Source organism: Hyperolius riggenbachi, chromosome 6 (genome assembly GCF_040937935.1).
Source record: "Hyperolius riggenbachi isolate aHypRig1 chromosome 6, aHypRig1.pri, whole genome shotgun sequence".
Lineage (NCBI taxonomy): Eukaryota > Metazoa > Chordata > Amphibia > Anura > Hyperoliidae > Hyperolius > Hyperolius riggenbachi.
In genome coordinates this window covers 103,851,607-103,864,852 of record NC_090651.1, presented here as the reverse complement: position 1 = coordinate 103,864,852, position 13,246 = coordinate 103,851,607, and the positions used below count along the sequence as shown (strand labels likewise).

The window sequence follows — 13,246 nt, the reverse complement described above, 5'->3', positions numbered from 1 at the left end:
AATCCCCTAGCAGCAGCATCAGAGAATCCCCAGGACGGGAGTATCAGGGGAATCATGATCTCTTGAGCGCCTATAGTCTTGCCATTCTAGGGTTAATCGCTACTCATACTCAACTCATTCCCAGTTTCCCACAAACAACCCGCAAATCTCTGCCTGGCCACCAATCAGCGAGCGGCTTTCACTTGAGTCCCGCCTCCCGCCTGGGCTCTCACAGGCTGCAGCGGTCCAGCCCTTAGCAGGTCCGATACACGCCCCCTGGTCCTCACGACACGCCCACGTTCAATCCCTTGTTGCGAGTAGAGGACTGGAAGGTTCTGTTCGCGCTGGTTCAATTTCGTTGCTGGAGCCGCTCGGGAGGCAGAGTGACCTGGGAGACATAAACAATGGCGGGATTTAATAAGGGACCAGCTTACGGACTCTCCGCAGAAGTCAAGAACAAGGTAACAGCGGGGCGCAGCGCGGACCGTTATAGGCAGTGGGGGCGGGGGGTTCCTGGCTCAGCTACTCATTGCATATTGGGACACCTGGGCTAATCCAGCGCATGGTACAGGGCTGCCTGATATCTCTGTGTGTTGGGCATCTGGACCTCTAACATTGCAATATAGAGTGGCATTCCCAGATCTCAGTATGGGAAGCACCTGGGCTCACTCTAATCATAGGGGTAAAGGTGGCCACACACGATACAATAAAATGATCCGATTTTACGGCAATTCGATAAAAATGATCCGATCTCCCGAAAAAAATTGAAAGCTTTTTTTTTTTTTTTTCATTTGACTGAAAAATCTGATTGGGTTTCCTGTTTTCTTTGATTTTTATTGATCCGGTGATCCAACTAACTAGCATACATTGACAGAATAGCATACATTTAAAGTGAAATACCCCTTGTTAGTAGAATCAGTGTCCCCTCGCCCGCTCGCTTCGCTCGCTGGGCTGCGGGCTCGGTCCTCGCTTCGCTCGGACAACTTTTTATTCTAACTCTATGTCCACTTGGATAGTGGAGATTGCACATCAGCACACAGGCAGCTAACTGGGGTTAAAAAGGTTAATGCTGCTGATGGGTATTATGGGGTTAATGTCTGCCCTGCATGACTTTGCACATGCTCAGTAGCATTTGTATGCTATTCTGTCGGGTATGCTAAAATGTTGGAACACCGGAATGCCAGATATTTTTCTTCAATCTTTCTAAAGATTGTATGGTGTGTGTGGTAGATTGCCAATTTATTAATATATATACACACACCCTAGCAATTTTCTCAGTTTCCAATCATTTTTATCATAATTGGGGGAAAAAAATTGAACATAGGTGTGTGGTACATTGTCATATTTTTGAAAGGTTACAAATAGTCAGAAAAATTGATTGCAATTCTTAAATTGAACAGATATTTTAAAAATTGTATGGTTTGTGGCCACCTTTAGGGTGGGTAATGTAGGCACTAATCATATGGTACCCATTAACTAAAAAAGAAGAAAACTTTAATATATTTTTTTTACATTAAAAGTAATTGGAAGATAATTATCGATTAGGGCATTTTGTCTTTTTCGATTTGATCATAAAATCCAGCATTTGATTTGATTAAATTTTCTGTTCTGATCAACCATAGAATCATTTTACATAGCTTTTTGCCACACATTGCAGTTTTTTTTTCTTCTTTCTGTACAATTTGATGGTAGAAATGGTGTTGAAAGATTTATAGTCTGATGGTGCACTTGAGCTTTTCCAGTTGACAGTATTCAAATTAGAGCTTAGGGCTTGGACTGTGTGTGGGTTTTGGCCACGCACAAATAACTATATGGAGAGGCGGTGCTTGGGATTCCCCATTTCATGATCTGGGAAGGGGAGCATCTGTCCCGTCCCCCCCCCCCCCCCAAGTCATAATTTGAGGGGAGCACTTGGTCTACCTCAAATTACGGTTTCACACAAGTTGAAAATAAACTTAAGGACCCGTTCAGATCAGAAATGCGGATGGCCATGCGTGTGGAACGCGTGCGGACCGCAACGCGTACGAACGCATGGCCATCCGCGTTTGTGTGCGTTGCGTGGCTGATCCCATCACTGAAAAGTGAATGGGACAGCCACACGTTTTTGCAAAATCTGCGTGCAGCATGCGTTCCCGGACCGCACAGGTCCGGAGCGCATGCAGTGTGAACATCAGACATTGCACTCTATGCAATGTCTGATGTCGTGCGTTTTGGCCACCTGCACGCGTTTCCAAAACGCGGCTGGAAACGCGTGCAGTGTGAACGGGCCCTAAGAGTTGAGAAAAACTTTTGAGCTTTTGTCTTTTATTTTTATTATGCTCTCGGAAGCTGTTCTCTGCCACGCAAGAGTGTTAAGGTTGCAATTCCTTATCACTGAGCATTATACCATATAGCTATAGTTTGACCATAACTGGAGAGAAACTGTCACTTGCATACCCAAGTGTTAATTCTTTCAGGCAGAAAAAGGACACAGCCTAGTTATTTGTATGCTTGCCATTGTCTTAGCTACCCAGATCACAACATAGATTGGCATGTGAGCTCACCTGTTTTGGACTTACCAGAGTCAGAAATGTATAGATGTCTAGTCTACCCTTTTCAGGTGGCAGTTTGATTTGTTTAAGCATCCGTTTGCTTGCCACACACCATTCAATCTGCTTGTACTATCTTGGTGATGTTTTGATGTCTTTAGTGTGAGGGTTAGTTTGGAGTAGATTATTAAAGGCCTTTATTTTACTAGATGTTGGTAATCTTGTACAGTCAGGCTCTGATGTAGTTGTTAAGACAAGGCACTAATTAAGATGTGTAATGCATTGTTGAAACAAATGAACAATAGTTAAATCTCTTGGCAATGGAATTGCATTTTCTGTGTATGTATGGAATGTGCTGATTCTGCACACGATCGTGCTAAGTCCTTTACAATGCGTTGTGTATCTAAAGTTTCAAGAATTTTCTGTTTACAATGGGTTCCATCAGTGTTTTGTGGTTTTCAGCCTGCTGTGGCTTTTAGCAAGTACCTGGTAGGTTGTTAACAAACCTTACCCACGGCCAAACGCCTACTAATGTGTTTTGATGGAATTGGCTGATTTGGAAAACTTGACATTGACCTAAAAGTGGTATGACCCATAACTTAGATTTTACCAAGTTATGGATGTATAAAACTGCCCCTGAAAGAGGTCTTGACCTCAAGTTACGTTTCTGACAGTTAATCAGCTGTAGAATCTGCATACACTAGCCAAGAGAGGCAAGACCTGGCAGTCACTTCACAATTGATCCACTCTATCTTGATTGGAATCCTGACAAAGAACTGATCGAGCCATTGGTTTTGCTAGCTTCGTACCATTATGTACCATACAAAGCTATGTGGTTGCCAATTCCCCCAGCTGCGCACCCAAGGAAGCCTTACAAATCCCCACTGCATCCTATCCTGCTTTTCAATTATTTCCAAAACTCTACTGGAAATAGAATTGGTCTTGCTGGGGTCAGTCGAATTGGCCAGTACACTGACCTTTTGTATGGTCGCATTTACACTGTTGGTTTGAGATTAATCATTGTATTGTGTGCCTTTTTACTGTGATCAAGACCTATTCAAGATTGATGTGATACAATACAGTGAGAAATTATGAGGCGCACTTTAAAAACAAAGGGAGTCTTGGCGTCCTGCAGCAGTGGGCTGACATGAGTTGTAGCATCCCAGCTTGCTGTGCATCGTTCATGCTAAGATGACGCTTTGTAGCATGACACGTGAATCCCAATTATGAAGCAGTCCCAGTTGTTTATCTTCATTTGCCTGAAAGCCTCTTTGTGTACGTGTCTCGTGCAAGGTCCATCTATTGTTTGCAGTTTTTTTTTTTTATTATTTTTTTTAACCTTTGGTATGCCCATCCAGAGGAGTACAGTATCTTTTGTATTGTATTCTGTCCACGGATCTATGTTCTCCATGGGATATTGCCCTTTCCTCTCCCACACCCTTTACAGCCTGCACAGGGCAGTTTTCTCTGAGTAGGGGTTTGACCCGTTTTCAGGATTCTGCTGAGCGAGCACACTAATGCATTCCTGTCTCTGCCTCCCTTTGTGTTGTTCCCTGCTTAAATTCAAGGGAAGTACCGTACTTAATAGGTTTGTTATTGTGGTCATATAATTGCTGACTGGTATGAATAAGATATCATTGCCAATACATAATCTAGGCGGTTTTCCCAAGTTATTGTAAAGTCGTTTTTTTTCCCCCCACTGTTTCTTTCTCCCTGATTGTTACCTTTTCACTTTGTAGCTTCCATTGCTGTCTTGCTTTATCTTTGTGTGTGTTTTTACATTTTGATATGTAATCTTAAAGGGAATCTCTAGATCTTGAGTATCTCGGAAACTATGGTACATACTGGTTTCATGTGATCCTTTCTACCACTTGAAGCTCTCAGAGTCAAATGCAGTGATCTCCAGAGTAGCTTTGCTGTCTCAGATCTGCAGTGAGAGCTGAATAGTCTTCTAGGCTGTCTTCATGGCCCCAGCAGCTCCCCGCTGAGAATGGCGTTTGGATAGGTGCCTTTGGTACATTTATCTGCAGCAAGTGAATCCTAGTGCTCTGGAGTCTGAAACTTCTAAAAGAAACAGAGAAAAGTGAAGTAGGACTGTCCCAAGTGAGAGCTGCGGGGCTTCTGTCAGGCCAGCTGATACCCATCTGCACACAAGATGATGTGCTACAGAAGGACATCCACCTTCCTTTCTGTGGAAGCATAGTAAAGGAAACTGAAGGGGAAGGTTTTGTCTGTCTGGTGGATTTTAATTAGCCTTGCCTCCCAAAGTCTGGGAAAATTCATGGGGAAAAAAAAACCTCAGCCCCCCTTCTCCCACCCCTTCCCCCTCCCCATCACATTCCTGGGGCATTACCTCATGGCTTCTGGGCAGGGGAAACATCCAATGGTGTGGGCTCTGCATACAGAATGCTCATTGTCTCCTTCCAGCTTCCCCAGCCAAGCAGCAGAAGCACAAAGACTCACTGCTGGCTTTCACATTTCCATAACCTCTTCCGTTCTTGTTTTTCCCCTTTCAGGCTCAAGTTTTAGAGTGGCGAATGTTGGTTTCGCTGGATATTCTGCTTTGGCTCTGCAGTGTAATTGCATCTTGGGCATTTTTTCTTTCCCTTCCCTCTTCCTGCAGGCTTAAGTTACTTTAATACAGATCACTACTTCAGTTCTTCCAGCTCATGTTAAAGAACTGTTAACCAGGCCCATACACTGTACAATTAGTGATGGGGTTACTTGTCATTTTTCCCCGTGATATTTTTTTACCGTACTTTCTCACATCCTGCAGCGGTAGACATTAAACTAGATTCTAGCAGAAATTTTGTCTAATATTGATGGTACAATTTCAGCACTGGCAACTGGCCTATTGTGCTGGCATCCATTGTATAATGAATGTCTAAATCTTTCCATTGTTTGGTTAAACCTGTTTAAATTTTTAAAATATTAATTTATAAATTACTAGTTGACCTAAGCCTGTTTAAAAACGGGCTTTAGGTCTTTTAACGCCGCCAGTCAGTGCTCATGCGTACCCGGCTCCCTGGCCCAGTCGTCATGTCCCAACGGCTGTCCGTCCTGCACATGCGCAGTGGCGCAACACATGGACACGGACAGGATGACGCAGGTACACAGAGATATTATTAGATAGGATTTAGTTTGTGTTTGCCCATTGTGAACTTTCCTCACCTTACTTTACATTTTGAAATTTGCCACAGGTGGCAACATCTTTAGTCTGTGCATAGAACTCTCAGTAAGGGCCCTTTTCCACCTAGCTGCGATCTGCTTTGGTAAACGGATTGCAGGCAATCGCAATGAGCACTGCGATAACATGTAAATCGCAGTGCAATTGTTGGACTGCGTGATTCTTGCTGGGGTCGCTGTCCGTTCCCGGCGGCTTACTGCACAATCGTGGGTAGTGGAAATTGTGGGTTGTGCGATTGCAACGCTGTGCAATTACGCTTCCCAGTGGATAAGGGCCATACAGGAACATTCTGCAGAGGGAGATCCTGTATGCTTGGCAGTTGGAAACAGCTGTTATTTCCCACAATGCAGCGAGGTTACACAGTAAACGGTCAGGACCATGATCCTGACATCACACTGTGTGGGAGGGCTTTCCCCACAATATCGGCCATACAGATGTGTCTGATCTATTCCAGAAAAGTTAAAGATTTCTTGTGGGAAAGGGGGTGTCGGCTACTGATTGGGATAATGTTCAGTCCTGGGTTACAGTTTTAAGCCCCATCTACACCATGGGACATTGCAGCAAACCGGCGGCTCGATTAGCCGCCGGATCGCCTCTTCCGCGTCCCCGCTGCATTCGATTCCCCGCTCGTCCCCGCCAGCGCCGCTTATTTCCCGCACGATTCCCTGCCATTGTCCCCTCGCGGGGATCGAGCAGGGAATCGGCGGTGCGGAGATCCGTCCTGTCGGATCTTATCAATCGAGCCGCATCAGCGGCTCGATTGATAAGGAGCATCGCGGCCGCATCTACTCGTGTAGATGCGGCTTTAAAGGGAACCTAAACTGAGAAGGATGTGGATTTTTCCTTTTAAAATAATACCAGTTGCCTGGCAGCCCTGCTGATCCTGTGTCTCTGTAATACTTTTAACCACAGCTCCTGAACAAGCATGCAGATCAGGTGCTCTGACTGAAGTCAGACTGGATTAGCTGCATGCTTGTTTCAGGTGTGTTATGCAGCTGCCACTGCAGCCAAAGGCGTACGAGAGAGAACGGTGCCGGAGACTTGGGCGCAGGACACAGCCAGTATATGGCTGATCCTGCTGCCGCACAAGTCCGGGCCGTGTTAATTACTATTCCCCCTCCAGGCCGACATGGATAGTGGGGGAATGAAATAATTTGGCTTCCAGCAATCGCTGGAAGCCGAATTATTGTTTTAAAAGCAACTTCAGGTCCGTCTTCTGACGGCGCTGAAGTTACTCCCTGTGCCTGCGATAGCCGTAGTTCCTATTACGGCCTATGGTGGCGCCGGCTGCGCCCAAGTCTCCTGCGCTGCTGCGCCCAAGTCTCCAGCGCTGGATTTACCGTGTTCGAGCCAAAGACCTCAACATAACTGCCAGGCAACTAGTATTGTTTAAAACGAAACATCCATATCTCTCTCAGTTTAGGTTTCCTTTAAGGCTAAATTTGCACTGGGGTGGGGTGTTGTGTAGCATGTTCTTTAAAAACGGGATTGTAATGAAGGGGAAAAGCCACATTGGAGTGTGATGCAGTGAAGCATACAGTTATGAAAACTGATGCTTCAGTGCAACTGTAAACGTGCACATTGTCCTGTACTGCCTCGTGTTATGCTTTTAGATTCCATTGCACTGCTAATTCTCAGATGTTAATGGACCATTACATTATAAATGCATTGCATTTGCTATGCGATTATATTGTCCAGTGCACCACAACATGCCAGTGTGAATGCAGCGTCAGGCCACATGCACAGTGGGGCATTGTGTTTCCAGTATAACAGGAATGCAACGTAACGGAAAACTCGTACTGCACGTTACATCCACGGTGCCTTGCATGCAGCCAATGAAAAGTATGCTTCACTTTTACACAGTGGCGTGACTAAGGAGCTTGGGGCCCCTGTGCGAGTCTTACATGGGGCCCCAAGCACTCTATTGATATGGAGCTCCAAAATTTTTCAACAGCTACAGTATCAGAGAGGTGTATTTAGAGTAAGGAAACAGATTAAGGATTACCACTATGCCATGTGCATAGAGAGGTGTTCATTACCAGCATAGCATCAATGAAATGTTAAAGAGACTCTGTAACATTAAAAAGATCCCCTGGGGGGTACTCACCTCGGGTGGGGGAAGCCTCCGGATCCTAATGAGGCTTCCCACGCCGTCCTCTGTCCCACGGGGGTCTCGCCGCAGCCCTCCGAACAGCCGGCGACTGTGCCGACTGTCAGTTCAATATTTACCTTTGCTGGCTCCAGCGGGGGCGCTGTGGCGGCTTTCCGTTCCGAACTACATGGAAATACCCGATCTCATTCGGGTCCGCTCTACTGCGCAGGCGCAGGAAACTTGCGCCTGCGCAGTAGAGCAGATCTGACGGCGATCGGGTATTTCCGTGTAGTTCGGAGCCGACAGCCGTCAGAGTGCCTGCGCAGGAGCCAGGAAGGTAAATATTGACGTCACCGCTGCACGGACTTCACGGAGGGCTGCAGCAAGACCCCTGACGGATGGAGGACGGCGTGGGAAGCCTCATTAGGATCCGGAGGCTTCCCCCACCCGAGGTGAGTACCCCCCAGGGGATCTTTTCATGTTACAGATCCTCTTTAAGATGGATGGAGGGCCCCTAGTGAGCTTCTCTAGTCACGGGCCCCCGTGCGGTTGCAACCTCTGCATCTCCTATTGCTATGCCACTGCTTTTACAGTTAAGTACATTAAGTGATAATGTACTGCATGCAGTTTGCTTCCATACTGCAAGGCTACCTCCACACTGTGAATGTTGCGTAGGAGGCGCATTGCAGTGCAATAAGTCACATTACATACTGTCCTTTAGGCCTCTTGCACACTGCATGCATTTCCGATTCCGCTTTTTAATCGTTTTGTACTTCCGATTTGTAATCTTTTCTGCACACTGCGTTTTTTGATCCGTTTTTCTGTTGAATGTATTCAGGGAAAATCAGAATTGAAAATCGCAATCTGAATCGGAAAACAGATTTGCAGTATGCAAGAAGCCTTACACCGCGCTGCTGTGAACAAGGCCTTAGTTGTGCCCTGTGAAATGGATGTTAATCAAAGCAAACCGGAAGTGAGGAAACTCAATCAATCAGGCAGATTCCAGCGTTGATCCAGAAGCTGATACACTGTGCCCAATCAGTGACATGGCTTCCGAACCGAATTCCTCTTCATTTCATACTCTCTTGTTCCCAGTGCTGTTAGCAGAGCCAGTGCAGACAACATGAGGTGTCAGATGGGATGCAGGGGTAACGAGTCTGCTTCCGGGTTATTGCTGTAGCTTTCTTTTTAACAGGGGATAGAGGGGATATTTGAAATATTGCAGAGAAACATTAGGAGTAAATAAAATATACTATAGTGCTTTGTATAGCTGCTACAACAGAGCATGCTTACTTTTACCAAGTTTACGTTTGCTTCAGATATGTTTTGGGTAAGGAAATGTTAAACTTTACAGGAGTGGTTTATTGCCAGTCTTGCTGAGAATTTCTCTGTGCAAATATTGAGCTTAAAGCAAAATAATGTAACAATTTAGCTATGGCTCACTAGAGTATATTTAGCCGCCATTCAGAATCTCCGGCTATTCCGAAACTCTAGGGTAATTAAAGTTAATGCAGGTGAGCCCATAAGAACAATTACAATATGTCGTCATTGCAATCACGGTGTTTGCTGCCTTTTTGGAGAGATTTAATAAGGGAAAGCAGGGCTCTAAATTACTTTCCTCGAAATTGCTGCCAGATCACTCGTAGGGCTGATTCACACCCAGAGCGCAAATTGTGATTGATTTTTTTTTTCTCCCATGATTTCCATTTTGATTCCCATTCAACAGAACGAGAATCGCAACGCAATCGCCCCCAAAGGGATGCATGCAGCATATTTGTGATTTCTGCAAATTACAAATGCTGCAGTGAGAATGATCCCATAGGGATACATTAGCATCAGCGCTTTGCTGGTTGCCGGCAATCAGTAAATCGCTGAAAAGCACTCAAGTGTGAACCAACCCTTAGCCTTTTCAATTGCAAAGTGGGTGCCTGGCCTAAGTCTATGGTCAATGTATGCAATCGTGTAGACACTATGTACTTGTGTGCATGTGATCTCAGTGTCCAGTCAATACAAAATACAATAATGCATGTGGTGTGGGAAGGCTTGGGGTAGGAACATACTGGGCAGAATCGCATATGCGGTTTCCACTATATGCTATGAAAAAATGCATATGCGATTCTGCCTAGTGTGTTCCTACCCTTAAACAGCCAGGTCTAATTTTTCTCCTTGCATGAAAATGCAATAGATATACTGTAATAGACTTACTCACAGTGTATTGTTGTGCTTGGAAAAACGTGCATACATTTGGAAGTTAACTGAAGTTTTGACAGAAACTGATATTTTGTTCTGTTGTGAGGACTGCCAACCGCCTTTGCTGGGTACACATGATGCCTTTTCTCGATTTCTGATCTGATTTTCCAAATTCGATTTTGTCATCTTTTCTTATCTATTTCCATCCACTTCTATGAGAAATCGATCAGAAAACTATCGAAAATATCGGACATGTCCGAAATTATCTATCAACCATCTAACAAAGAATTGTATGGTGTATACCTAGCATTACTAGCGCTTGTTTTGCAGCCTTATGGATCATCAGTATCTGTGCATTACTCCAGTGGTGTAGTTCTCAATCACATTATTACGTAATCTATAACTGTGGTGACATCATTTTTTTTCTGTAATGAAGGCAGAAAGACCTAGAAACCAGAGGAGTAGCAATTAAATGCACTTTACAATCTGTAATTACATGCACCTTACAAGCCAAGCTCCCCTCTCCCACAGTTAACAGTAATTATACATCCTGTAGCAGAGAAGAATGCCACACATTCCATTTCTTCATCTATCAACAAAACAATTTGGTTGTACAAACAAGGACTGCTGAGCACACATTCTACAGGTTACCTGCACAATAACCAAGACAGTACAAATCGCTGGGCAGAACTGACTCTGGGGTTGATTTATCAAGAGTGGGGCATAGACACCTTCAGTAAATCTACCCAGATAAATCAGTTGGAATCATTTTTTCACCTAACAGCTTAAAGGGAACCTAAAACTGAATTAAAGGGGAACTGAAGAGAGGTATATGGAGGCTGCCATGTTTATTTCCTTTTAAGCAATACTAGTTGCCTGGCAGCCCTGCTGATCCTCTGCCTCTAATACTATTAGCCATAACCCCTGAACAAGCATGCAGCAGATCAGGTGTTTTAGACTTTAAAGTCAGATCTGACAAGATTAGCTGCATGCTTGTTTCTGGTGTTATTCAAATACTACTGCAGAGAAATAGACCAGCAGGGCTGCCAGGCAACTGGTATTGATTAAAAGGAAATAAATATGGCAGCCTCCGTATACCTCTTACTTCAGTTCCCCTTTAAAGTATCCTATACAATAAAATGCAAGTGTCCCTGCATCATCAACTGAATGGTTGTGTGTCCCTGGCTTTTTTGTACTGAGCATGTGCGCAGCCAGGGCAGTTAGGACACAGGGCCTGATCTGACAGTTTGCTGTGTGTGGTTCAGAGGTTCTCATTGCATTGTGGGAAATAACAGCTTTTTCCAACTACCAAGCAAGCAGCTCTCTGTGTGCATATAATTCAGACAGTGGTGGGGAACGACCAAGCGGGACGCGTATGTGCGCACATTGCGGGGGGTAGCGGCTGTGACCTAGAGCCCGTTTAATGGGTGGGCCTTTTTATTTAATATAAACACATGATATACCTGGGGATGAATTTTAAAGTGTACCAGAGACAATCTACAATAAGTTTTTATACATACCTGGGGCTTCCTCCAGCCACCTGCGCATGTATCGCTCTCATACCGCCCTCCTCGGCCTTCTCTATCGCTGGTACCGGGTCCTGTAACTTTGGCCAGTCTGCACAAGAGAAGTGCGTTCTCTACGTATCTCTCCGGTGGCTGCCTTTAAATACATACATCACTGTCCATTCTTTTCAGAAGCTCACCATTTTCTTCTAAGAATTTCTTCCTGTTCTGATTAAACCTAGTTAGAACTGGAAGCCTTGGGGCCCTTTTCCACTATATGTTGCTGTCAGTTATAATTGAAAGTGCAACTGATAGGCAAGGTAAATGTCCATCTTTCCCTATGGCTCAAGGGGGCAAGGCTAACAAAGTGTTGACCCAGAAGGTCAGCACTGTGGGGGTCATCGCTGTTTTTAAAATGGACAGAAAATGTCATCAATTACAGTGCACAAACAGGATGTTGAAGAGGATAAAGATCGATGAGTTGCGTATGTGGGAGATAAGAATGATGTGCATATGTATGTTTAAACGTTTTACTTCTCAGTTCAGGTTTGCTTTAAAGGACTACTGTAGGGGGGGTTGAACTTACCTGGCTCTTCTAATGCTCCGCCGCAAAATTCCTGTGCCGGCGCAGCCACTCACCGATGTTCCTGCCCCCCCCACCCACCCCCTACAGTAGTCCTTTAAACATGTTTGATTGCTATGAATAATTTTTTTTTTTTTTAGATGTTTGGATGGATTAGAACTGATTTAACCTGCTATATTGCTGTGTGTATCCCCCTGACAGGTGTCATCAGACTAGGAAATGAATGTGAATCATTGTAACTGACATGAACACCAATAAAGACTTTAGTCCAGTAGACAGTAACAATGTATCTTGCATTTATCATTGTCTTCTTTCCTTCAGGGGAGATCCCTCATTCCTATTGCTATTCTCTAATCATGTAGCCAGCATTGTGATCACAGGAGCTCAATGTCTGTTCCTTTGTTTGTGACTAAAGAACAACATTGCGATCAGTCTTTTTATCGATTTTAGCCCTTAATATTAATCGTAATACTGTTTACAAATGTTTAAATGTTTTTCAGTTTACAATCAATTAGGTTATTTCGTCAAATTGGACACAAAAAATTGAACCGTGTATGGCTACCATAAGTTATGTGCATAGGGATTTAGCCTGATTTCAGGTATGTATTTAGACACAAGGGACAGATGAGAAAAGGTAGTAATTTCTGCATTCGTTTTGGAAACCATGGCAATCGGTCAGCATGCATTGATGTTGTTCAAAGTCATGCTTCATCTGACTCAGAAGTTGGGCTACTGCCTTACTTGTGTTTAGTATTGCCTCGTATCTTTTCAGACTCAGTAAGGTACCCATGGCTGTCAGAACCAACCCAAACTGGCAGATTTCACCTCTATAGGTGTTCTGCAGGCACTGCTGGCTGACATCTGAATCAAGGAGATAACCGAGGTCCCCCCCCCCCCCCCCAAAAAAAAAAACATAACCAGATGGTACTTAAAGGGAACCTGAAGTGAGACGGATATAGAGGCTGCCATATTTCTTCTTTAAACAAAATCAGTTGCCTGGCTTTCCTGCAAATTCTCTGCCTATAAATCTACGTATATCAGACACCATATGTGGCAGCTACACAGGAAGTAAAATATTTACAGTGCATTTACTCTAGGACCAGTATACAGTGTGTCACCATATGCATTTTTAACTTTCTATTTTTTATGTTTTTGCTAGAGTGCCTTTTTTCTTAAGTACTG

General features: G+C 44.4%; 1 protein-coding gene across 1 annotated transcript in view; it reads left to right on the top strand.

Moving 5' to 3' along the window:
• Window positions 1-271: 271 nt before the first annotated feature.
• CNN3 (calponin 3) overlaps window positions 272-13,246 on the top strand; it is a 73,510-nt gene continuing 60,535 nt past the window's right edge. The window contains exon 1 of the mRNA XM_068239754.1: window positions 272-440. Within this exon, the coding sequence (XP_068095855.1) occupies window positions 384-440 (57 nt within the window). The 5' untranslated portion in view covers window positions 272-383. The remainder of the gene's footprint in view (window positions 441-13,246) is intronic.